The sequence below is a fragment of the Hermetia illucens genome, chromosome 1 (assembly GCF_905115235.1).
Source record: "Hermetia illucens chromosome 1, iHerIll2.2.curated.20191125, whole genome shotgun sequence".
Taxonomy (NCBI): domain Eukaryota; kingdom Metazoa; phylum Arthropoda; class Insecta; order Diptera; family Stratiomyidae; genus Hermetia; species Hermetia illucens.
The window spans coordinates 14,707,687-14,735,588 of record NC_051849.1 but is presented as its reverse complement, the minus strand read 5'-3'; the positions used below and the strand labels follow the sequence as shown (position 1 = coordinate 14,735,588).

The following is a 27,902-nucleotide window of genomic DNA, read 5'->3' as shown; positions in this document are numbered from 1 at the left end:
AAGCGGCCAAGCGCGGTTTTTTACCGGGCCACATATCCCAGCTTGTTGGAGCCTTCGTCGTATCGTTGCAAAAATAACAGCTAAAATAATTCTGGAAAGAATCAAAGAACATCTCGAAGGCTTGATTGACAGAGAGCAGATTTGTTTCCGCTCGGGATTCTCCTGCATTGACCACATCAACAGCCTACCTGTTATTTGGGAACAGCGTGCACAGATTAGATCTTCGCTGCATCTGCTCTCCATCGATTTCCAGAAAGCTTTCGATAGCGTCAACAGGAAGAGTATCTGGAGTGCTCTACGCAGGAGGGGCATTAAAAAGAAACTAATAGCTATCATCAGAGCGATATATGATGGTGCAAAATGTCACGTGTTGCACCAAGGTAAAATCTCTGAGGATTTTGAGGTCCAAAGCGGAGTTTGTAAGGATTGCATCCTGTCAGCGATATTATTACTTCTTGTTATCGGTGACGTTCTTCGTGCCACTTTGTCCGGAGAATGTGGAGGAGTTTAACATGATTCGTCAAACAGCTTGACAATGCTGATGACATCTGTTTGGTCTCTCACCGGGACTTTGCCAAATGGCTCTCGATTTAGAAAGAGAACAAGAAAACCAAAGTTCTCAGTCTGACAAGTCATTGCACTTTTCCTATCTGTATTACTGGACAGGCATCGAAAGCGTCGTTAAATTTGTATATCTAGGAAACGCGTTTTCTGCGGACTGTGACCCGACTAACAGCGGTAGATCCGCTTTCGCTTCCCTATCTAAAATCTGGAAATGCAGTTATCTCCACACCAAGATCGAGGTGAGAATGTTCTGTGGTTTCGTGTTGCGATACGGGAGTAGCACAAAGAAAGTGAACTCCTTGTTACCTCCAGCTTTCGTCAATGCCTGTCTGCATCGTGTCATCACAGTACGCTGGCCTGACACTACGAGTATATCAAACGAAGAGCTTGTTCGGCGCTTAGACCTGCCTATCGTATGCACGGAAGACAGTAGGGGAGATAATCATTATCTCGATTCAAATTTTATTTTGTTTACCCCACTTTCTTGTTTCTATATATCACAAATTTTTGCATTAATTGGGTCGGCGGACGTGAAATGAACGCTTTTCTTTATAGAAAAATTTTCTTTATGTCATAAATGACATTTGTCTTCCAACCACTACCAGGATACCTATCGACATTGCTGCGGCCGTTAATACATCGGCGGAGGCGAATTCACAATGGTGCCCCAGGTTCGCCTCCACTTCACCACCATATCACTCCGCCTCCAGCTGAAACCACGCAGTTTGAGAGAAGTAAACCGTCCGTGCGATCCCGTCAATGGGAAACACTGGGCGAACCTGACGCTTCGCGGGTGCTTTTTCGGAGCGGCCGGTACCAACGTTCCATTGGACTGTGGATGGTATGCAGTGCTTGTTGATCTTGCACTTCTGGCACGCGATGCACTGTCTGGCCTAACAATTTACGTCCTTGTTCATGGACGGCCAGAAATAATTTTCGGTGACTAACCGGTTCGTCGTCCTGATGCCTAGGTGCGCAAGATCGTGAATCGCGTGGAATACTTCCCTGCCAAAATCGACTGGCCTGGGTGCCTTATTTGAGGTCTCACAGAGTAAGTAAGAGTTTGAGCCGAAAATAGGAAACTTTTTAAGTATATATTTGGAATTTGCCTTCAAGCTCTGAAGCTCCTCGTCGTCCTTTTGTGCCTCGGAGATGGCCGTATAATCGACTGAGGTGGGGGCCAGATACATGTTGGATATTAGAAGTAAAGTGGTTGAGAAAAGTCAAGTGCCAAAGTTGGCATGGGGACGCTTTATCGGGCTATTGTCTAAGCGCGAATCTAAGGGGCTTGTGATCCGTGAAAACTGTGAACGGCCAACCATCAAAAGGCGAAACGGAAGTATTTTATAGTGAGGTATGCGGCCAGTAGTTGACGATCGTAGGCGCTGTAGTTGCACTGAACTGGGTTGAACTGATTTGAGAAGAAGTTCAAGGGATTTGCTTCACCCGTTGGTGAAGAGCGACACCTAACGCAATATCTGAGGCATCGACGAACAGTAGTGTTAGTTGTTTGACTGTCTGAAACGCATGGACGGCCTCAGCATACCATGCAGCCTTGCGGAAGTCTTTAGTTTTGGGCCCTGACAAGTAGGCATTCAGGATCGCTTGATTATGAGCGGCCCTGGGCAAGAAACGACGGTGGAAATTTAACATGGCGAGAACCTTCGCAAATCCTTCACCGTGGTTGGTAATGGAAAACTCTTAATCGCCTCAACCTTGCCTGGGTCAGGTTGGATACCGTCAGGGATAACTTAGTGGCCGAGAAACTTCACCTACTTCTGTAGGGATCTGCATTTTTCAAGGTTTAGCACAAGTCCGACCTCAAGGAGAAGTTGAAAAATGCCTCGAGATGCTCTAACTACTCAGATTCAGAAGCGACCAAAACATTGTCCATATATATGAAACAAAAGTTTAAGTTTCGTGGATGAACTTCTGAAAAGTCTGCGCAGCGTTGTACAAGCCGAAAGTCATCCTAGTGAACTCGAAGAGTCCGAAAGGTGTGCAAATAGTTGTCTTCGGAATGTATTTGGGAGCTACAGGGATTGGGTGGTACGCCTTGGCTAGATCCAACGTCGTAAAAACACGGCAATCCGTTAGTGAGTGCAAGAAATCATGGATGAGTGGTATGAGATATTAGTCTGGAACTATCTGAGCGTTCAGACACCAATAATCTCCGCTTAGCCGCTATTCGTCGTTTGGCTTAGGGACCATATGAAGTAGGGAGAACCATCAACTGTTTGATGGTCGGCAGATACCCGGTTTCATCAAATTTTCAAACTCCCTCTTCGTAACAGCCACCTTTTTGAGAGAAAGAGGATGCACCTTTGAGAAGATCGGGGAGTCGGTGGTATTGATATGGTGCTGCACATCGTGCTTCACCGGTTAGGAGAAACTACTTTCCGTAGTGATGTTGCGAAACTTTCGGAGGAGTGCGCGAATGCGATAGTCGGCAACGTCCCCGAAAATTATCGAGAGAGTGTCATCTCGGCCGGTAGAAATTTTCCCTGATGTCTGCAAGTCAACCAGCAGCCCCCAGTGACATAGGAAGTCCGCACCTAATATGGAGATGCTGATGTCCGCTAAAATGAAACACCAAGAATACGTTCCGCGGAATCCGAGACTGCCGTTCACCTGCCTGTAGCCATAGATACTGATGGGAGACGTAAATTTTACGGGAATAGAGGGTTCGGACCGGGTACCGGGAGAACCGATACCTCAGCGCCCGTGTCGACCAGAAAGCAACGTCTACTTACGGGGTCGAAGATTATAAGGCGATGTGGTACTGCGTTTCGGGTAGCCATCGCTGAGGCACCCAGTGTGTTTAGTTTTTTGTAGCGCCAAACGTGCATCCGGTGGTACATTTAGTCACTTGAGCTCCGTATTTCCGACGGTTTGTTGGTACCAAACCGTCCCAGCGTACGACTATCCGAACGCCCTTTGCGGGAAGCAGACCTCGACCGTGATTGCGATCGAGACCTACCATCCGAACGTGTCGGTCAATGTTATCACCATCGAAGTCCTCTACTTCCCGAGTCGTGTCCCGGGAAACTTCCGCGACCATGGGGCGCGCGTACACCTCGCGCTCCTGGTCATAAATGATATTTGTCTTCCAGCCGCTACCAGACCACCTGTCGACTTTGTTGCGGCCATTAATACAGCAGCGGAGGGGAATTCACAATGGTGCCCCAGGTTCACGCCTTCTCTGCACGGCTACACTTTAAAGAGAGTCCACAATTGCTTTGCGGGCTACGCCATGCAATAGAATCCACTCTCCTAAGATGGCCGACGAGTGGGTCGCCCTAAGGGCACTTGGCGCAAGACAGTAGAGGAGGAGTGCGAGTGTCTCGGGATATCATGTGGGGAGTTCAGGTAACCGCCACCGTTGGCGCGTAGGTGTAGATGACACGCTATACCCCCCCCCCCCCCCCAGCATCAGATTTAAGTGTATATAACCAATGGAACCATCGTAAACCGAAACATTCTTCACCTTCCTTCCTACTTGTGGCCGACTTATTGACTACTTCCTTTATTTTTTCGATTTAATTAAACCTCAATGGTGAACACACTTTACAGTCACCTAGCCAAAAGCATAAAAGCAACTTTTTGAAATGCAGCCTGTATGCTGGAATTGCACCTAATACCATACATGAATGGGTGCAACTGCAACAACACCTCAATGCATAATCGGAACAACTTTCTTCAAGTTTCTGTGATTTTCCTTTTGAAAAGGACTCCAAAGTCAGATTCGAACTAAGTAAGCGCTTTCAAGTTGAGTAGCCACTTGTGAACATAATTACTCAGGCATCCTTCAAAGTTCGAGAAAGCAAGGGTGTATGTACTTTAAATGCACATGCCTAGGTCCTTTTGTAGACTTACTAAATTCCCACGAATTTCTCGTTCAAAGTGTGTACTCCCTTCCCGAATTTAGTATGAAAATATACTTGTACTTACCGCGCTTTAACCCCCAGTCATTTGTTCAACGCACGTGGGGCTCGAAATCTGGGAGTTTACCCAAGTTTTATCGTAAATATCGCCAGCACCGAGGAGGAAGGGATGAAAAAATACGGAACGAAGAACGAGATCATAAAGGCAGTGGAGGTCTTTTCTCGTTTTATATGTATTACTTCAAAATTTTTACGAGCTTGTTGCTACATATCTTCATTGTACCCAGGTTTCAATGGGGTGGTAATGCCAGGAAGGAAATGTAGTATATTTCAGGATAAGCCATCCGCCCCTTTGGATCCGTACACACGCGTGCACCCGAACACTATGTTCTCCAAATTTTATGGAGAAAATTGGAGAGTTTAATGTGATCCCTCTATTCGCGAACGAATGGTTTTATGATATGTATCTACGTAGTACGAGTGGCAATAGGTTTATAATCAAATGAATCGTAAAAGCATTCATTGTCTGGTCCGCACCCCCAACGTTTGTTCAAAGATACGTCCACGCATGAACGAAAATAACCTCACATTGCGCCATTGTTTATCTACGCCGCTCGAGTGTTTTGAATGTGGATATGAATTGAATTTGTTGGTTCACACTAAAGTCGAAATGACGCGCAAAGTGGATTATTCCTCGTATAATCCCCGGAACGAATGGCACTTTTCGTTGAAGTACAACAGGATGGGGAGCTTTCCCATAAACAATGATGCAATGCGAATTAACTTGTCTTTAGTGAGCCACCATGTTCGCTGGAACCATGGAAACGTCCATGGCTGAATTGGACTTAATGGGAATTCGACACAATTCAGATATTCATAGCTCGGAACTACCTTGCGAGGGCTTTTGTCAACTCACAATATCCACCTGAGTGGTTCTAATAATAGAATGATAATAGCATCATGGGGAGTTGCATGGTACCCTAAAAGAACTATTGCGTCAGTTCGTTACAGTTTACCTATTAATTATAGTATCTCGATTGATCCTATAACTGATAGGAACTCTATGATGTTTCGTACTAAGTGTAAGTGTTTAACCCTGACATCTGGTATTAAGTGTTCTCCCAGGTGCATTAACCTACTTTGCACCAGAGCCGGGTATTACCCTTGAATATGTATGGATGCTTCATCGCCCTCATCGCAAGATCTGCAGAGTGTCCACAAATACCCTGGGCTTCCGCAGGTTGGGTTTCTTATTGGCATGTCCTTAAACTCCTTCCCTATTCCTCAAAAGGGTCCTGGTCCCTACAGAGCTTTCTGCTGTTTGCTTGACTACCTTATCCGGTACCTTACTGTCTTCTAACTCAATAGGGCTAGGAACCTGGAGTATCCAGCGTAAGTCAAACGTGTTGGACTAATTAAGCCTTTCCTATATCAGTTCAGAGTTTACTCAGACGGACCTGAGTGCCCCGATAGCCACCGGCAGTTAGGTAGGATCCCAATAGTTAACTCCCATAGCCCCTTTTGAAGCTAAATTAGGCAGACCCATCTATGGAATATATTTGCGCCTAAAATATGCTGGTATGTATTCCTATTTAAATGGTAGGTTACCGCCTGGCTTTAACATTTGACCCTGTTGCTCCATCGTGTTTACAATTTGATATCCAAAGGGAACTTCATTGGCATGATATTCCACCGTATCAATGATTCCGGATTCCGCCTGGAAACAATGTCAATCCTCTCGCGATTGAGGCAGCTCTTCATCTCGCTGATACTTCCGAACTTCTAAAGTTTTTTCAGATCTTCTTCCTGTGTAACTTTTATGCCATGCCACGACTCCCAAATGCTTTTTAGTGAATGGTGCTAAGTTGATCTTGGCTGGATCGATGAGTAGCTGTACCCGTTCATAGTAATCATTAACCCCAATGGTATTCTGCTACTTACCTCTACAGATTAGGACAATACCGTCAGCATAGCCCTGAATATGCATTCCAATACTTGTTAGTCTTGCCTTCCTGGAGTTCCTCAACTATTATGTTTCACAATCCCCGTGATAGCACCATACCCTGTGGACCACCTTGGCTTCTATTCTACCCAGTAGAACTGCTTATTCCAGTCCTCTATTTTTAACATTTTGCCCATCCCAAAAACCTGGACTTTCCTAATACCTTTACAGACATTCTCTACTCCCGCATTCGATGGATTGTCAAAAGCGCTTTCGATATTGAAAACGCACATAGGGCCATTTCTTTTTAACGTAAATCCACTTTGGTCACACTGCTACTAGGGCAGAGGCGAGGCAGCATCTGACGAGTTGCAATGTTGAACTAAGATTGGAAGACGCAATCTTTTACATTCATGCCAACTGGATTACCTTATGAAACCGTAAATTCGCCTTCGCTTATTTTTTGCGCTTCTGAAACATTAGAAAAACAATTTTTTTTTGAAAAGGATGATGATTGATGTTGAAAACTGGATCATTCATAAAAATGTGCAACGTGAAAAAATCTTGGTCCGACGTAAAGAAGAACTTCATCAAAGGAAGGTTTCGCTATCAGTGTGATAAACGGAGTATAACACGTCCATCACGCCTACTTGCTTTAATTGACGGACCGACAGAACGTGCTTCAGCTCTTTCCAAGCCTTCCAGAGAAACCTGCGCCCAGAGCCGTAGCGAGAAAATCTGGACCTGGGGTGAAACGTTTGCGGAAAAATAGGACCCGGGGTGAAAATTATTCAGATCTGGGGATAAAATTATGCGGGTCCCTTTATTATTCCTTTTTTTTTCTTTAAAATTTCTATTCCAGACTCTTAGAAAGCTTCAGGACTGGAGAATGTCATCCATACAAGGAGAAATATTATCCACGACAGAATGCAACCAGAAGCAGAAGATTCTGCTTTGGAATTTAAATTCCTCTGAAATTTACACTCTGATAGCACTGCCTGTTTACCCTGTCGAAAGCCATCTCGATGAATATTCGTAACAAGGATACAATCCACACACTGTTCAAAAATGGTCCGGAAGGTTTTGATATGGTTATTGCAGGGGAATCCAAAGCGGAAACCAGCTATCTGTTGATCGTATTTTTGAGATCTTCTTTAATGCGTTCCAGGATCATTTTAGCTAATATCTCCGATTTAACAGGAAACACGTAAATTCCTCACCAGTTGCCGTACTCAAGAGGGGTGTCCATCTTCGAAATATTGATGATCATTCCCTTCGTCCAATCACAGATCTCGAGTTCCTAGGTTTTTCGAGTAAAAGAGCCATCACTGCAAAGACAGCAGGGGCAAAGATGAGTAACTCTGTGGGGAAACTGTCACGCTCATTGACCATGCCCCGCTTGAGCGCATTGATGACCAAGACGATTCCTTTTATGGATCTGCTTCAATGATTCTGCAGCCGATCAAGTTTTGTGATACCATGGCGCCCGAGAAGAGGTAATCATCAATCCCCGAGGAAAGATAATCATCAAGATTCTGAGGCAAACGATTCAAGGTGGTCAGTAAGGACCGGTTTTTTACCACAGGGTCCAGCTGTTCGCTCGTTCCATTCGCACCATTCCTGCGAGAAGATGCGGACGTAATACACAAGCGACCACCAAATGATAACCTATTTCAAGGCCAACGTCAACGCCTCTCTTGTTTCGCAAATACAGAAGCCGCCTCCTAAATTTACTGCTGATCTCACTGCCTCCGATCTGATTAGAAGTACATTGCTGGTCTGCTGGACCTCCTGTGGTAAATTTTGCACTTGTTAGGAGGCTATGGAGAGACCGTGTTTCTCCATCGCATATCTAAGAAAGGTGTTATCAGAGCACATGTTTGCCCTCAGATCAGATCAGTTAATATTCGGTTTTATACTGGTTCCCAGGACAAGACGACGTGGTTAGCGGATGCGGTAGGCATTAATTCAACAGTTCAGGTTTACTCCACGTAGGTTTACCAGAGTACAATGGCACAGTGCCGCAACAGGGAAGGGAGTACTCCCAAGAGCTTCATCATCTTACTTCGCTTATGGCCCAAAAATGACCAATCTTTATTGCCCAAATTTCGCTCTTGTTAAAGTAGGAGCTATTCTAGGAAACACTCTGGGCAACCTCCATAGCCTCCTAGATAAGCGTTTGCACATTTCATAATTGAATGATAAGCCATTGACGAAGGCAAAAGGTCATAGTCGAAAGACCAGTCCGATTCGGAGGGGTGGTAGATGCTTTCTTACCCTTCCGATAATTGTATTTTACTAGTGGCTTTTCACGACACATATGGAATTCTGTCAGTACCTCAGCGGAATACCGATGAAGATGAACTCCGGATAGAACGTGTCTTCTTTACAAGATCGCTGGCCTCATATGCATCAATGATGACTCCATGTATGTTTCCCTAGGATTTCTTACTATTTCCTTTATTTCAGAATTACCCCGAACGCTGAATCTTATCATTCTGCGATCCAACTGAGTTTCGAGGGTTCCACTGAAATCCTCAAGTTCCGGACTAGTCCATTCAAAAGAAGATTTCCCAAGATTATGTTTGTCCCGATATCTAAGTGGTTAGAGCACAAGGCTGCCGTACGGAAGGTCGCGGTTCAAATCTCACTGATGACAACGAGTCACAAATGTTACCCTGTACGACGCTATTGCTAAGGGTAAATTCAAGAAGGTCCACACTTCTTCGATGATTGCCTTTGCAATTACTGCAGATGTGGCTTCTGCAAAGTGGAGGTTTACTTGGGATGTCTTAGTGCTGGTCTATTCATTATTGTTTGAGCTCCTCTCCAGTACCGGAGTATCATCCTCCCTTTTAACATGATATTATCCTGCGACTCGCGGTTCGACTTGGAACTTGAAAAATGCGGGTCTAGATCATTCAGGTTCTCCTCCTCAATAGGAAACAGAAGACACAGGGTAGAGAACCTTAGACAGAGGACAGAGGACAGAGGACAGAGTACAGAGTACAGAGTACAGAGTACAGAGTACAGAGGACAGCGGACAGCGGACAGCGGACAGAGGACAGAGGACAGAGAACAGAGGACAGAGGACAGAGGACAGAGGACAGAGGACCGACGACAGACGACAGACGACAGACGACAGACGACAGACGACAGAGGACAGAGGACAGAGGACAGAGGACAGAGGACAGAGGCAGAGGACAGAGGACAGAGGACAGAGGACAGAGGACAGAAAATAAAGGACAGACGGCAAACGACGGAATACAGAGGACAGGGAATAAACAGCGATGGACAAAGAACAGATGGCAGAGGACAGTGAACAACAGAGATTAATCCTGGCATTTTTCCTTCTATAACCTAGCAGGTGTACAACCATAAAATGGGGAGTTTTCCAAAAAAAAAGCATGTTCATTTCGAAAGCATGCCACAAGAATGTTTATTCAAAGTATGTTACATTGTAACTAACAATTTTCCTCATTTTTCAAGCAGTTTTTGGATATCACCACTATGAAAGTCCTTCCCCTTCACCTCGAATCATTCACTAAGTCATTTTTCATATTTTACTACAAACCAAAGCGCTGCTCAGTAAGTGCGTGACCCATCGTTGCAAATAAGTATTAATTGTAAGGAGGTAATTCTGGTCGGTAACCGGCACCGGGTAGAACTTTCAAATCCGTATTTTATGGTTGTACACCAGGTAGACGATCCCTTCAGGGATTCCGGTAGGTTATCCATCTGTCTGGAGTTGCCAAATCTCCCATCAAGCTCCTGCAGATAAGGAAATGCTCAGCGGATGTATCATGGGCATACACATGCCCCATCCGAAGATGGGCGCGTACGGGCATGCTTATTCGCTGGGTAAGTGGGAATAGAAACCCCCCCTCGTGTATAAAAATTGGCTATGGGAAGGATGACCAGAAATAGAACCAAACATGGAGGAGAAGAATAGAGGGAAGGTTGCGGTGCAGAGCTTCGGTTTTTGGGAGTGGGAAAGCGGGCTCCCGGCCATCGATATCCAACGACCGCAGTGGTGGGAACCTTGGCTACTGTGACATCAAATGTTACAAGCGCAATGGATGGAGTAGAGCAGGTCCCATTTACATACCCTTTTGAAAGAAGTTCGATTCTTCGTAGATCCCCACCTCTACAGGCGCACGCCACCAACGAATGAAAATGTTACTCCCAAGAGGGAGAGTGTAGCGGGGTATGGAAAGGAGGAAACAATGCGGCGTAACTACTTGAGCGAGGTAAGGTGCAGCGACAAATCGGGTGTTGCCTTCATCGCACTACCTAATAAAGTCCTACAGCTTTGCGAATTCATCAATGAACGCCGAAATATCCATCAAAATATAAGGACCATGATTCGAGGCGTACGAGGCATATGGCAAGGCCCAGGATGAAAGGGCAGTTAAGGCATCGGTTGAAAACGTAAGCCCGGCAACACAAGTGACGCCCACAAAAAACTCGGGAGAGAAGAAACCGGAAAGAGGTATCTCGAACGGTTGAATGAGTCAACTGGCCAGCAATTCCCTAAGAGAAAAAAGGGTTCAACTCCCAAAAAAAGTGAAGTAAATAAAGAGGACCGCGCAAGCTGAATGGGAATCTCATGTAGCCGCAATTTCGGGGAGAAGGTGCGAACCACCTAAAGAGGATGCGGAAGCCTGGAGAATGGTAGTAACGGCGGTACGACCGGAGATTATCATCATCTCCAAGCGTGGCAAAGGGTCATTCACTGACATTTTCAAGAGAGTGAAGGAAGACTCCGAAATTACCACTCTGGGTAATAGCCGCATTAAACGCTCACAGAAAGGAGACCTTAAGCTAGAGCTCAACATGACCAAGGACATAATGGCAGATAGATTCTTGAGCCAAATTGGAAAGTCCTTGAGCTACACTTGCCGAGTATGAGCAGATGCTTGCCGCTCTCATTTTGGATGCCGACCATAATTGTAGGAGATTTAATGCGTGGGTTTTTGAGTGGGGCAGCCGGACAAATAATGTGAAGAGACGTGTTCTCCTCGAAGCATTCGCGGAGCTAGACGTGGTACTGACGAATGTTGGGACTTTGTACAGTTTCCGGGAAAGGCAGCTAGGGTTTATAGTGGACCTAACATACGCGAGAACCGCTTTAGTCAGTAGAGTCGTTTGGCATGTCAGTGAGGACAGTACTCACAGCGACATCCAGGCAATCTGCACGGAAATCAAAGGAGGATCGAGCTCGAAAAAGAATTCTTGCAGAATGCCAGGTAGTATGCTCGACTGGACTGCGAAAGCTTTTGAGCGAGACACTTTTTTCGCGGCGCTCAAACCCCACATATCCTTGACGGCTTGAAAAAAAGACACCCAAATCATCGATAGGTGACGGAAGCATGCAACGCTACTATGCCCAAAAGGCGATTGCTCCCCAGTAGGCAATCCAAGTACTGATGAAACCACGAAATCGTAAGCTTACGAGCAGCATGTTTTCGGGCGAGGGGGCTTTGCCAGAGGCTCAGGGGAAAGCTTGGTGGCGACCGCTGAGAGGAGGCACAGGGGCAACTGCGTGGCGGCCTAAAAGAAGCCATTTTGAGGTGCAAAAACAACTGCTTCAAACAGCTTTATGACCATGCCGACATAGACCCTTGGGGCGGGGCCTACAGAGTGGTAATGAAAAACTGCGGAGGAAACCTCAACTGACCTGTCCGCGCCTCCTGGTACAGATTGTTACCACTCTGTACACTCACCACGAAAATAGGAGAAGGCAAATGGTTGTCTGCGGGAAATATGTGGTAAGGTCGGTTACAACAAGGCCCCAGGTTTGAATGGCATCCCCAACCGAGCCTTGTAACTGGCAGTGAAGACTAGGTCCGACCTTTTCGCCAACACCTTCGAGGCGTACCTTAAAGAAAGAATCTTCCCTCTCCAGTAGAAAAAGTTGGTGCTGCTTCCGAAACCTAGCAAGCCACCTGAAAACCCAGCGTCGTACCTGCCTGCTAGATAAATGGGGAAGATGATGGAGAGAGTCATGCACAACAGACTATTGCCATGGTCGAATCCAGCACGCAATTAGCATTGTGGTAAACCAGGCAAAGGCGCATTGATTTCTGGTGGTAGCTGTGCCGTGTTGGCGCTAGATATCAAAAATGCATTCAACTCGGCCAACTGGAACAGAATTAAAGGGGCGTTGGGTGACATAGGTGTCCCCGGGAATTTAGTGAATTTGGTGGAAAACTACCTCTCAGAGAGGACTCTCTGGTACGGGACGGATGAGGGCCCCGAAGAGTACGTTGACACAGCCGGGGTACCACAGGGATCGGTACCTGGTCCCCTGTTGCGGAATATCATGTATAATGGGGTTCTTGCTCTTCCCGTTACGGAGGGAACCACGATAGTCGGCTTTGCTGATGACCCAGCTGTGGTTGTTACAGCAAAACACCCAGAAGATGTGGAGGTCTTGGCAACGGAAACAGTGAGAGCGGGAAAGTCCTGGCTAGAAAGAACCAGGCTGACCTTGACGGACGCGAAAACGGAGGGGGTCTTAATAACAAACCGCACTGTGAAAGTGGAAGACGATGGATATACGGTCGTATCAAAGCAGTCTATCAAATACCGGGGGGTAATAATTGACACCAAATTGAGCTTTAGGGAACACCTAGAATATGCATGCCAAAAGGCAGCTAGCGCCACCATCACACTTGCAAGAATGTTGCCGAATATTGGTGGGCCGAAACACTGTCGTAGGTTGGTGCTAGCCGGAGTGGTGCGTTCCATCCTGCTGAGATAAGTGTTCTGTACCATGGAAGACGTATAGACGGGCACACAGATCGTAGTAATACGGCAAGGTGAGAATCGCATGATCTCTGACAACGCAGATGGGGCGAATCTACGAAGAGGCTCATTCCCAACATTAGGGTGTAGCTTGAGCAGAAACATGGGGAGACCAACAAAAACATTACCCAGTTCCTAACGGGACACGGTGGTTGCTACAGGCAATATCTGCACCGCTTTGGGTGGAATGATTCTCCGAATTGTCCTAGATGCGATGGCATACCGGAGGATCCAGAGCATGTGATGCTTCACTGCCCAAAATTTTTAATGGATAGGAGGGGCTTAAACCAGGTTCTGGGCAGGAACGTAAGCCTGAAGAACTTAGTTGTGGACATGCTGAGGTTTTAAGAAATCTTTCTCACGGTTTACTCCGCAATCGTGAAAATACAGGAGGAGTTGTTGAAGGAGCAAAGAAGGAGTAAAGCCGCAAGTAGGAGAAGGACGAGAGCTAAGGGGCAAATCTACCCCACGGAGTAATACCTAAACGGTGGTGCCGCGGGGCTGGAGCTGAAAAACCCGGGGGTGGTTTTTAGTGGTGCAAATCTCACAGGCGACGCTGTAGCTCCGGCGTTTGGGCGGCGGAGCTGGGGCGGACGTGTCTTCCTAAGATTTTCTACCTCAGCGTACGAACAAAAAGAACAAAACCGAAAGGTTGTCCACCAAAAGTGTTCCATCGTTACCGCTTTAGGAAGGTAGACCACTATCATATGTGCGTCTGATGTATCACTCGTAGCACATTCCGATAATTCTGGCCCATGGCAGCCTGGCAATTTAGGCATTATCGACGAAAACGTATGTTGGAGAATACAAGCTTGGCATTATATCTTCTACACATCTACTTGAAGAAATGATTTAGATGGTATGGAAGGTTCGGAGGACCTTCATCACACTAACGTAGCTAACGCTGGGTCTGCTGGCTATTACAGTCGTCTCTGACCTATGCGAGATTTCCCTCTTCTTTTTTTCTGATTTGGATTTATTGGAGGCATTCTCCTCTCTGCTGCTGCCCTCTTCTTCGGTTCTGCTGTTGAAGGCTTACCTCTATCACGAGTCTTCGTGGGGGGTGACCAGACACCAATGGGGCCTAGTTCGAATGCAGCTAGTTATCCTCAAGTGCAAACCATCAAATGAGCACGGTCCACATAATACCCAGCCTTCGAGAAGGTGTTTTTAGACTCCTCCGTCTAGATTCGTAGTGTTTTGTAATGGGATCACCTCACCAAAGAATGTATGGAGTCAAAAGCCTTGGCTCCTGGAGGACCAAATGTCAACCCCTTGGAGAATGATTTAGTAGCTCCCAGAGACCTTTATTCCGCATCAGTCCATCCTGAGGTCCACTGTTTGACCCCTTAAATAATCATAACTTGATCCTACCCTCCGAAGCCTTTGTGAAGGCGCAAAGTTAAGCCAAGGATAATAGTTTTCAGGAAAGCAAATAATCCTTTTTCGCTCTAGATTAAAATGAAAATACTCCGGTGTAAACTACTTGAATTTCCACCCTTCCATCTAACTTTGCTCATTGAAAACACTACTCACAATTCAGGTCCGTTAATATCCTTTTGAAAAATTCTTATTTAGGCAAAGTCAACCCACTTAGGTCAATCATGGGAAAGGGTAACTTCCGAAGAGCTAAAATCTGTATGAAGTGATATTTGCAAGCAAAGACGAAAAGTCTCCACTTTGCTCCCAAAATATTATTCCACTTCGCAGGATCCACTTAGCAAACATTTACCGTAGACTGTGCCCGGCCTCCTTTCTGTTTTAATCAGCTCCTCTCCCACACTATCTTTACATTGTTGGAATTAAAAGAAATGAAAATGTGCCAAAAGCAGCTACTTTGTGAATTCAGCCCCAGCACCCGCCAAGAAAGCGGATTTGTATTCATTGAATAAACAAAAAGCTAGCTAGCTCATTTCTTTTATAATTAATGCAATCCTACTTAATTCTATGGTTGGACTTATCGCCATGATTTTCATCTTTGCAGATTATCCTAGACAACCACGCGATTACCATGAAGTGAGATTACCACGAACGGAGCTGGGTTCAACCCAGTGCCAAAAGGGAGCGGAGGAGACGAGCTAGGATAAACGTACGACGACGACAGGATAGGTGAACTTTAGCCATCTAATGGCGGTTCCGGTGGAGGAGGGCGTCCTGAGCGCCCTGCGGGGGGTCGTTAGCGAAACAACAAGACTTCCCAAGCCCCTGCTCATCAAAGTCTACGTTTCCAGCTTGAAGGATGGTGAGTATCCTTTACTCAAGCAGCAATAATGAACTTGCGTATTTTATATCTGAAAAGTGTAAATAAATTCTTGGATGAATTCTAATTGCAGAATTTAGAGAGGAACGTCGTATGATCCTGGAGATGATTGGTCCCGAATTGCAGGCTCTCTACGATGATCGGCAAGTCGAGGTGAGTTGGTCGCTTTCCGGCGAAATCCATGCTAATGCATGGTAGCAAACGGTGCTCCTTTTCGTGCAATTATATCCACTTCTCCTGGCAGACGAATGAACATGCCAGAGATAATTTTCATCCAAGTTTGAGTTGTTTGCTCGGATAAATTGAAGGCTTTGAGCGGAACGGCTCAAGGACTTTAATAAGCTTGCATTCATATTTACATTTCAGAAACTATGAGCGTTCCCTCTTATTGGCGAATTTTCCAGCAAAGTTTCGAGATGGAAAATGAGCCAAGGATAACATAGTGCTTTAAAGCTACTCATGCAAATGGAGCACCGGGTATCCCATCTATCTGAAACTAAAATTAGAAAATCTTAAAATGCAACAAGATATAATGTTGTCTCCTTTGATCATCCACAGATTGAGCTAATCGACATGCATTTCGGTACGGGTCCCGATGACATTTCCATGGTTGAACTGAACCCATGCATCATGGACGACTATCTTTATGAAATCGAGCGATGCGACAAGGACTCGAAAAGTATCTTTTTCATCGTAAGTTTGTCATTGACTTCAATTTCTCTCTTGATTTTATCTAAAATTAAAATGTTTGCTCCAACTACCATGCAAAGGCCTTGGTCGGAGAATATATCGGCAAACCGGTCCTACCCTCCAGCATCCCTGCCAACGTGTTCCAGGCAATCTGCGAGAAAGGCGATGCTGTAGAGCTAGAATTACTGAGGAAATGGTACAAACAGACATCGGGAGATGGCCACGATGGCGACAGGGAATTCACTCTGTGCAATCTTTACAGGTAAAGATAAATATTATTTATTGAGTTACTTTCATGCTATTTTTATGCCGTGTTCATGTTTCATCCGCTATTTGTTTCCAAACTCCATTTCACATATCCCAACTTCCAATGAGGATAGAAGAGAAAAGATTTGGCATCGGTCCATCAGAGAAAGTTCCCGGAAAGTTTATAAATCCCCACGGCACCTGGAAATCTGAATTTCCGTGGTGTGTTGAAAGCAAACAAAATAGGAGCCTTTGGGGCTCAGATTTTTTTTTATGTTTTTAATAAACCAAACGCTCGGGAAGGCGTGTGTTGCCTCACCAACTTAGAAGAATCCAGCGAGATACAAACTTGCTTTATTTATTTTGGAATGGTTGGTACATAATTAGCAACGAATCTGGGTAAATATACGAAAGAATCTCTGCACGAATAACTTTGCCAGACTTTATTATTCTAACTTTATGACCGCTCCTTTGAAATGTTCTAAAATGCTGATTATAAATGCATTTATAGGTAAATGGGTATTTTAGCGCAAGATAATTCTGGAAGTTGACTGGAACTGATAGAGCCACTTGCCTTGGAGGATCATATCTAATGGAGCTGAAAAATGCGATTTTGTTTAGGACTCAAAAATCTACTAAATACGAATATCTTTTGTGACTCTTGTGAATTAGTAAATTATAGTAGGATTTGCACCAAATTTACTGTTATCACGCCCTATAACATTGAGTCCTAAGCAAAATCGCAATCTTTTTCAGCTCCAGTAGATCCGCCAAGGCAAGTGGCTCTATCAGTTCCAGTCAACTCCCAGAATTATCTCTTAACATGAATGTGCGTTAAATCGGTATTAGTAGACTCCGTTGGCCCCAGCGAGCACTGATCCGTCCGCGAGTTCCGGGATCAGTTCAGCGTAGGTCAGATCTCAGGAAACTGGATTAGGGGTTTTGTTTCCGAATGTGCACTCGTTCCCGGCTATTTTAGCAGCACAAAAATGCGTCATCCGCCGCCGCGTCCAGTCAAAGTGGCATCGAAGGTTGAAACACCGGATATAACACCGAGACGTCCAAGTAATAAGGAAGCCTTACAAAATGACGCTGCTGTCAGTGCGAGGATGAGAATTCCAATACCCTGCAGTGCCTCTGTTTCGGAAAAAAAGACAAGTCAAAATTGCTAAACCTACGCAGATCGATTCAGACATGAACCCAGTGGAAGTGCAGTAGACCGTCCTAGCTAGAGTCAAAAAGCCAAAAGTCATCAGAAAATGCGCGACAGTGGTGAAGCGTATGTGGTCGGCAACATTTCTCCAGACGAAAATCAGCAAAGGCGTAAAAAAAACGGGTTAATGGAATTGAAGGAATTACTGGATCGCATCTCCTTCTACAGGCCAACATGGGAAGACGGGCGAAAGTAGAAACAGCTACACTTCCCAGTGAGAACACGGCAAGTGCCAAACGGATCGTAGATAGCCCACTACAAAGCTAACTTTGGAAAAAGCGGGAAGGTTAGGACTTTATCCAAGTAGTTTCCAAAGACCAAAAAAAACAAAGCGAAAAAGGACAAAAGGAAAGAACATGTTTCGGGTCAGAGGCCCGTCTACCAAAGACAAGAAAGCTACAAATAGAAAACCAGTATAAGAAAGGAGGAAGGGACGAAGAAGGACCTGATCATTAAGCCGACGGAAGGCAGGACATTTACGAAAATCAGTGAAATCCGCTGTCAGATGAAATCTGAAAACATTGTAGCGGAGGTGTCTCCCATAAGGAAAACGAATGGTGGCAGAGTCTTCGTAAAATAAGGCTCGAAGGTAACTAAGAGTACGTTCTGTGAAGCGGGCAAGGAGCTACTGGGAGAGAAGGCTCTCCTTTCTAGTCTAGAGCCTATGTGCTCTCTAGAAGTCCGAAGTTAAAAGTGAATATCCAGAGGTAACCAATGCCCGGATAGGTAACACCTTTATGAATGCTTGACGCCAAAAACTCGTTTAGGTAAAAGTAGCCGAGCAATATGCGAGAAAACTCCCTTAACAGTGGGAAAACCAAAATCCAATGGGTAGTATTCATGTTTCGCATAGCGTTAACTCCCACAAAGTGGTACAGGTATCTGTATTATGGATACTTGTCAGCAACTTGGAAAGGACCCGACAGGAGGACAGCAAGTCCCAGATCCGGTCAGGTAGATCACCAAGCAAAACTCTGTAAAGAAAACAAGAATTATTTTTTTTCCAAAGATCATGGCGCGTCTGGCGAAAGTATTGCGCACACTGCGTGCTCGAGACGGTGTCCGTTCTTTAGAGTAAAATTGGAAAGAGCTAGGAGATAGTTAACGTCATCCGCATTCTATAGATAAATATGCATCTGAGTGCAATCGCTCACGAGATGTTAGTGCAGTTCGCTGCGAGGATCAAAGCTGATCTAGTGATCATCAGTGAATAGTACCGGATCAAGTATCTAATTTCATGACACCTTGACATATCAGGCACTGGTGCCGTCTGATTCGGGACGGTATTCATCTTATAATTCTTTCCCAGGGCCGAGGGACGGCTTTGTCTGGATTCGGTATTTACGGATAAAGTTTTTCAGTGCCTATCTAACACCGAATGAGACTATGTCAGACTTTCGACGCAGGCTTAATGCTATAGAGAACGCTATTTTGGACCTAGTGGGGCGGATCATGGCTGGGGATGACTTTAATTCCAAGGCACTTGAATGGGGCATACTTCAAGCAACCTTCAGAAAGAAATGAATTCTTGAAATGGCGGCGAGAACATGACTGGTAGTTTCAAACACAGGATTCTCTCCCACCGTTCGGGTGTCTAGGCTGCGAGGGAAGTACTCCCGACGTATCTTTCGTGTCGGAATCACTGATGGACGTCTAGCGAGTTCTATAAAACTTCTCGGCAAGCCACCGAAAACACATCGCATTCGAAGTGGTTGACACCAACTCTCGATGTGCGAAACCCCGACGCACTTTCGGTGCGTGGAATGTCGTGAAGGTGAACGCCGGGAGTTTTGCCGAAACTCTTGGAGCAGGGGGAATAGCGGTGGAGGGGTGGTAGCACTGCAGCTGACATTGTCGTAAATTCAGTTATAAATCCGATAACGACGGCCTGCGGAGCTTCCATGCCCAGGTGGACATCAGAACGTGGCAAGCATTCTATTGGTGGATGCGGGAAATTGTAGAGTTCCGGAGGGATTGTCATAAACTCCGCCGCTTGACACAATGGTTAATCGACCAAAATGAGGCATAGACCACAATGACAGAATACAGACCAGCCAAAAGGAAACTCCGCAGCGCAATAAACAGGAGCCATGATTGCTGTTAGTGGCTCCTTGTCGGCGCACCCCATACGAGATAAGCAAAACAGCGAAGAGGGTGCCGAGGACTGCCAACTTTTCGCTATAAAAGAGTTTGAAGAAAAACAAGAAGATGCCAGGACCTGATGGTATCGCGTCAGAAATATAACAACTCCAAGATCGACCAGACCCACTGCTCGGCGCATTCAACGCTTGCTCGAAAGGGGACATTTTCTCTTCTCGTTGACAGGTGGCGAAGCCTGCGCTGATCAGCAAAGGGGAAGGCGACCCTGAGTTGCCAGTTTCATATTGACCACTTTGAATGTTTGACACTACCGGGAAAGCGATTGAAAAAGTCATCAGAAGTAGACTCGCTGAAACAATATATGCTGTCGGAGACTTATCCCCACGGCAGGTCAGCTTTTGAGCAGGGAGATCCGGAGTTGCTGCTGTCATGCAAGTCGTCAATGATGTTCATCGAGCGGAGGCACATAGCCGCCAAGCTTGACGGGTAGTGCTTCTCGTAACCCTTGTCATCAGAAATGCCTTTAAGTCTGTAAGATGGAAAGATATTCTAGGCACACTAGACAATACTTTCAACGTGCCGAGGTGCCTCTTGCGGATATTGAAGGATTATCTCAAGAACTGCTCCCCGCTCTATGGGAGGCTAGTGGGTTGGGGGAGCATGGTGGTTACGTCGGGGGTATCGCAGGGATCCACCCTAGAGCCGGACCTCTAGAACGCTTCCTATAATAGTCTGCTTAGACGTGACTTGTCAGAAGAGTGGCGTTGGTTGCTGGATGCACTGTCGAACAAGCGCATGGCTTCAACCATGATAATAATAATGATAATAATTGTTGGCGGAACAATCCAATTGGATCAGTGGCTTGAAATTTGTTAGAGCATTTCATTCAAGACAGTAACGGTACACTACAGGATTACAGTACACTGTAGGAGGTAATGTGGTCGGCATTGCGCTCGCCTTTGATTATTACCCTGATTTAAGGTACTTATTCACAGGTGAGTCGACGGCGACCAATGAGACTTGAACCGCGATATTCCGTACTACTGCCTAGTGCTTTAGCCACTGAGCTATTTTGGCACCTTACACCGGAAAAAACCGAAGCAGTAATGATGACTAAAAAGAGAATCCCGACCCTACATTCCATATCAATTGGCGAGTCGATAATCGAGGCAAAACCAACGTTTAAGTACCTTGGACTGACTATTGACTCAAGGATGAGTTTTTTAAGCAACTCAAAGCTGCAGTGGATATGGCTACAGCTTTCAGTTTTGGCCTTAAGTCAACTAATGGCATAGCGAGCGGCGTCTCCTGATAAGTTCAATGCAGTCTGTTTTGCTCTACGGCGGAAAAGTATGTCCTAACGCTCTTGGGAAGGAAGTATATCGTAAGCATTTTACGCAAGTACAAAAACGAAGAACGGGTCGTGGTGGTGATCATGGGAGTAATCCCCGTTGCCCTTCCTGCTAAGGAGCGTAAAGCCATGTACAAGTGCAAGGAAGAAGAACCAACAGAGGTGGTTGCTCGTGAAGAACTGCAACATACACTAAATGAGTTGCAACCCTCTTGGTAAAATGGGACAACAGGCAGATGGACATGGAAGTTCCGTCTGAGTCACTCGTTCGTCCTTTGGTCGGCAAAGTTTAAGCGTAACATGTTTCGGTATACATCTACCGATTAAAAGCGATGCTTAATGCATTGAAAGGATGCAGTCCTTAGAGCTAGGAGAAGCTTCCTCCTGTTCGCAATGCTCGGTATAATAACCAATGGGTTTATGCAATGATACAGAGCGCATCCATCGGTTGCGACTACCTTGGCTGTAAATGAAGACTTGGTTGCTGCTGGGCGAACCCTCTTTGCTGCCATATGAGCTGAGAAGTTGAGATCGTCAGAAGACTGTTGTTGTTTGATTGGGCTTTAGTCGTAGATACCCTGGATGATCGTTCCCCCCAAAAATAAGGGGGTCGCGGAGGCATTTTCTGACCGAAGGCATTTTGCCTGGAGGTCTTTATTGCCCGAAGACATGTGCTTACTTGTTAGCAAGCCTTAGCAAGTAGCATCGACTGAAGGGGTCAGGAGTGCTGACAGAAAGGAAATTCTTCCGCTTGCCCGTTAAGAAATGGGTCCCAACTGGATTAGTTCCCATTTGACTAAGTGAGATTAGATTTTCATGATCGAAATGTCATTTTTACTTTTATTTTGTTTTGTGTTTTAGGTTTTCGAGTTTGCATAGGTAGCTGTCATACCTTTGTTTTATTTCAATGCTTTTCCTCCTTTTTGGACCCCCTTTAAAAGGGTAGTTATATAACGATGATATTTATAAGCAATACCATGACCGTCTGGTTGGCAAAATCCAACTCAATAGGTTGCTATGGACGGGTCACTTAATCCGTATGGGTGAGTATGATCCAGGCCAAAAAATCTTTAAGGGCAACATCTATGGTGAATAAAAAAGAGCCAGACAGATATATCAAATTGGGGAGGTCAGTACAAACCGGGATTTTTGAAGTTCCTTATAAAGACAGACCTAGATAGGGTACTGGTTGTGGTGCCGTTGATGATGATCCTTTTGGGTTGTTGATACGGAGTAAGGTTGATAAGTGCTTACCGTTGAAGAACTTTTTTATGTTTGTTGATCAAAATATCAACAGTCTGGTCGGTATTTCCATTAAGGCTAACGAGATCCAGTATGTCTTCGGTATATTCCATTACATCCTCCGGGAATATGGGGAAGATTAGCATCCGGTCGATCATGTGGTTGAAGGAGGCGATCTTTGACTTGGTTTCCATCTGTTTCTCGTAGATTCCCGATTTGTGTCCTCTTCAATGACAGGTCCTTCCTTCTTGAAAGAATTGAGTGTACTTTCGACGTTATCTTTTCCGATGATGCCCTGGCTTCACATGGATTTTCCAAAATCTTAGCATCACAAGGCTCGAAGTTAACTCCATTTCATTGAATTTGGTTGATTAAAGGGGCGAGGGAAGGGGTATATGTAATTTTCTTCTAAGCAGATTCTGATCAGCTCTATGTATTGCTTCACCTTACCTTTCCATTTATTGTTTATGTAGGCAATCCTCTACTAGACCAATCGTCTCCTTCACTGAGATACTCTGAAGAAGAGCTCAGAAGTCAAAAGACACCACGGCATTGTCTCCCTTGAGTTCTCGTACCAGCTAAAGACCTTTTTGTTAATCATTTAGCTATTTTATGAGTTGTTGACATTCCAATGCAAGCAATTTCCCGTACCTTCTTCTCATTATCCTGTGATTTGGGGTTTAAGAATACACTGAAAATCTGCCCTACATGTCATTAAAGGCGACAAAAAGGGATAGAAGTCAGTGGGCTAGCGACCTACTAATTTCGGAACTAAACTGGCACCGTCAACTACGTCTTGGATAGGGACTGACGACAGGCCAAACATCTTTGGCTATTGAAAACGGAATATGATTAGTTTCTGAAATGTGCAGACGCTCCTCGACAACGGTGTCGGGTGTCCCCAGAATGCTCGCTTTCTTGAGTGAGAGATAAACTATACATCCAGGGAAGAGCAATGCTTTCACTTTTGCGACAATGTCCTTTGGTACCCTGAAAAATAAGTAGCAGCAGATGTAAATCCGGTGTTGGCTTTGGTAACCACCACCGCAAAGCACGCTCTTTTCGCTTGGGACCCGATTGCTGACAAATTTCTGACTGCAAGATTCTGTTCTAAGCAAAGGAATCGTATTTTGCAATTGATCAAGGATGCCCTCTACGAGCAATTTAATGGAGTGGGAGGTTCGTAGATTTCTGCATCTTCTACCGCCTCCTCATTGGTGGCACATTGTTCAAGCACAGAGCTTGCTATAAAGTCAGTTGGGTTTCAACTAGCCGACAACATACGAGTAATCAGATTGACCATTCAGCGATCAGCAGTAGTCTTAAGAGTGGATGTGCGAAGTAGTAGTGGCGCTGACATCGGCCTCAAAAGGGATCACCATCTGTCGCTTACCGTCGCTTGCGTGTTGCGCTCTCCAATTCTCGAAGGGCTGGAGAGCTGCGGTTCCCCAAGTTAAACATCGAACGCTTGTATGACTCAGCTGTCGCACGACAGTGAGGGAGCTAGCTTGCTGGTGGAACAGCAGATACATTGACTAATCCGTCTAAGAATATCGATGAACATTTCTCCGGTGCTACGGATTTCGTTGGCCACCTCCCGAAGGGCGTGGAAGCGGACCAATGAATGGAAGGATTTGGATCGATAGATTTTTGCGAACAACACCAAGCGAAATTTCGGGAAGTTCAGCGCGTATTCAGTGTGCCCCGTGACAAGAGAGAATTTGCTATTGCGTTAGTCAGCGAAGAGGAAGGTACAGGTGAGCGCAATAAGTTCAGAAGTGTATACCTCATCATGAAAGAGCTTGCATGTGGTAGCAAATCTTGTGAGGGACGTTAACTGCTCATCCATGATGACGAGCAACTGAAGAGGTGGAAAGGACCCGTCACCAAGGTCCTTCACTATATTACATTCAGTGAAATTTCGCCTCTTGTGGACGAAATGGCACTGTAACAAGCGGATATGGACTGCTCCTCTAAGCAGAAGAGAACATCAACACTCTCAGATGGAGTAGAGCCGGTGGTTTGACAGTTTCCTCCCAGAGTTATTCATCGCTGCACACGCAATTTCTGCAAATATGGCATTTCCAATTGTGCGGAAATCTTGGAAATCCGAGACCTTTCCCATAGAATCATAGAAGGGGATAATCATTAAGATTACAAAGAAGGACACCCGTTTTGAGTATGACAATTGGAGGGCGGTCTCTACGTGCTCCCTGCCGCCGCAAAGATAATGGGTAAAGCAATCTTGGAATGCATCAAAGAGTATCTCGAAAACTTGATCGACGGAGTGCATTGATCACATCCGCCCCCTAACGCATCATTTTGGAACAGTGTTCGGAGTTAAGATTTTCGTATCACCTACTCTCCATCGATATGACTTTCGGCAGAGTGAACAGAGAGTGGATCTGGTGCAGGAGTGGTATTCTGGATAAACTAATAGCTGTTATTAGAGTGACATATGACGGCACAAAATGTCACGTGCTGCACTGAGAAAAAATTGAAAAAGAATTTGAGGTACAAAGTGGAGTCCGCAAGGGTTGCATCTCCTCATCGATATTATTTCTTCTTGTTACTAGTGATATTCGTCATACTGCCCTGCCAGAGAATGGGGAGAAGTTCATGGACAATGAAATCTATCCTCAAATACTTCGAGTACGCAGATTACATCTGTTTGCTATCTCACCGGGTCACGGACCTTGGCCAGTTGGTTCTGGATTTGGAATGAGGGGCAAGTACGGTCGGACTGAAGGGATGCACCAACAAAACCAAAGTTTCAGTTTGATGGGTTATTGCACTCTCCCTTTTTGCATTAACGGGGAACACATCGAATGTGTTGATCAATTTTTATATATAGGAAGCGTGGTTTCTGTCGAACTGGACGTTGCCTGACGCAGCGCTGAATTCGCTTTAGTTGTCTTACCTCAAATACAGTAATCTCCATACCAAAGATCAAGGCTATGTTATGCTAGGGTTCTTTCTGTGTTGCTGTATGGGATTAACACATGGAAAGTAATCACTATTGTCACTCAAAAGCATCAATCCTTCGTGAACACCAGTCTGCTTCGTACCACCGGAGTATGCTGTCCTTATACGATTGCAAACGTAAAACTTAGAGGCCTGTCACTCGTATGCAATGTGATCTGAAGGCAGAAATGGCGGTTCATAGTTCACCTATTAAGGAGAGGTGAAAATTGCATTGCTGGCTGCTGCCATTCAGGAGAACCCACTTTTCCAAGATGGCCGACGACTGGTGCATCTCAAGAACACTTAGCGCAGAGCAGTAGAGGGGGAATATTGGCATCTCAGGAAGTCGTGGGGGGAACTGAAGCGTCTTTTGGGGTAATCACGAACGATGGTTGACGCGCTACACCTACCAAGAAGTAAATGTAACCATTTAGGTATATATCTGTGTGCTGATTACCTTCGCACGAGTAACGATCGGTAACCAAACACCGGTCTCACCGACATCTACTAGAAATACAACATGAGCTTCCGCTCTTAGTAACACACTTGTTCCGCACTACAAGCTCTATCAAACTCTTTCAGCGGCGTTTCAAAAGATAGATCGATAATCGAACTTCCTATTATCTACGAAACCTGCCAACACCTTCAGCTGGAGAAGAACGCCTCCTCTGCATCCTTGGAAAACCACAATTGGTAAAATAGGACTCCCTTGTCTCATTTGCTACTTCATTCCAATTTTTTTTAACGTTTCGATTCATTCAATAATTTTGCCTACAGACTCGTGGGTGGGTGGGTGGGTTGACTTCTGGAGAATATTTGGTGCGTCCTGAAATAACTTCTTCATTATATTCTTCAATCCTATTGAATTCCTGCTCCTAAAGAACAACTGCAGATGTTTATTTGCTTTTGCTAAGCTAACTGAAAGTTCAAAGCCTCGTGTTCCTACTTGGTATCTATATTTAGGGCTTTGAAGTGATAAACCTCGAAACAGAGAAACGAATTCATTAATTGCCGAAATTATTTTTGGCGAAGAAATGAAAGAGGAATTTAATAGCGAAAACGACAACAATATGCTGGAGATACATAGAAATTTCCGCCCAAGCATAAAAACAAGGCAACATGCCTTTTGCTTCGAATCTACATCGATTTCATATCTCCTCAATACGAAAACCTTCCTTCCTTTGTATTTCGCTTTAATGTCGATAAATAAATAAAACTGTGAAAAACAAGACTCGTAATCATGGATCAAAGCGATCCGATTCCCATCTCCCAGATATTCTCCTTCATTATGGATACTACGCACTCATAAATTTTGTTCAAGTCCAATGATTCGACCACTTTTTTAGTATTCACGGACCAGATCTTTGAAATTATTCAATTCCACCCCCTAATCCTAGACAAGAGAAGAAAGAAATTCATTCCTTCCTGGACCAATGAATCAGTAGACGTAAACACGCAGACATACAGCTCGTCCTTGCTTAGATTTTTATCCTGTTTGCCGCAGTTGGCAACGCTAGTCTATTGCTTTATATCTTTTCGTCTTCAACGCTCCATAAAAGCGCTGACAAGGTAAAGCCTCTCTTCGTCGTTTCTTTTGTCAGCTTAGTCCTAATCCACCGTAAATGAATCCCCGGGAAAAATCCTTCTAATTTCACGTAGACCTTTAATGGAAAACATAATAATATATGTTCAGTTGGGCGAGGGTTGTCGTCGTAGAAATGAGAAGATTTCGGAGCAAATTTTATGTCAAGCGTCTAATCCAACGAACAGATTTCGGTAGGTCCTCTTAGGCTTCCTTCAGTATACCTGAGCATGGACTCCACACCAAAGGATGAGAGCTCCTTGCTTTTAACTCTGGCACAAAAATGGGTGCCGACCTGGCAAATCGCTTACAGAAACTTAGATAAGATATCGGAGGCATACTGTAAGGACCCTGAAGATATTATCGCACCGAAGGTTATGCGTCATCAAACGCCTTCCTTCCTCGGAGTCATACCAACCCCATTTCAGTGGACTTGATCCTCTGAATATCCGCACGCTTTCCAACAAATTTTTCCTATCTATTCACTGCTTAGGTGCTGATACCATCCCATGGCCATTCCCTTTTCCAGGTCCTTTCTTCCTGAAATCGTCTTGGCATTTCTCTTGCTTGTCGCAAATCAAATTTTCATTATCTCCTTCATCGTTGTCGTTGTTGGCGTCATCTTTGCACGGATAATTTTTATCCAATGATTTATTTTCAATGATTTCATTTTAACTTCCTTTTTTTTCATCTTTTTTTTTCTTCTCCATTTCTTCCCACCTAAATACAGCAATGGCAGAAATCAGTCAAGTGAGGACCGCTTGCGGGATTATAGAAAAATTCTGGAATTAATTGAACGTAGTAGCGAGGAGCTGTTGAGAGTGCCGTCGAGTGATCAAGGATTTATCGAATGTTTGAAAGCAATCCGGAGGACACAAATTGAAATGGAAATCGAGAAAGCTCTAGGTATGTATGTAAATGGCGTTTTGCTTAATTCATTTGATTAAGGAAGGTGGCATTAGGTTGGATTTGCCGGATGCATGTGAAATCCAGATAAACGTTTTATGGAACGGTAGTAAAGTGGAATTGAAAAGGCTCAATCTGGCAAAAAAAG

The 27,902-nt window shown here is 45.0% G+C and overlaps 1 protein-coding gene across 4 annotated transcripts in view; it reads left to right on the top strand.

The window, feature by feature from the left end:
- LOC119661584 (NACHT domain- and WD repeat-containing protein 1) overlaps positions 1-27,902 on the top strand; it is a 275,579-nt gene that overhangs the window by 99,219 nt on the left and 148,458 nt on the right. For all 4 annotated transcript variants that reach the window (XM_038070985.1, XM_038070984.1, XM_038070986.1 and 1 more), the window contains exons 2-6: positions 15,185-15,442; positions 15,534-15,613; positions 16,019-16,153; positions 16,231-16,412; positions 27,579-27,754. In XM_038070985.1, the coding sequence (XP_037926913.1) occupies positions 15,328-15,442; positions 15,534-15,613; positions 16,019-16,153; positions 16,231-16,412; positions 27,579-27,754 (688 nt within the window). In that variant the 5' untranslated portion in view covers positions 15,185-15,327. The remainder of the gene's footprint in view (positions 1-15,184; positions 15,443-15,533; positions 15,614-16,018; positions 16,154-16,230; positions 16,413-27,578; positions 27,755-27,902) is intronic.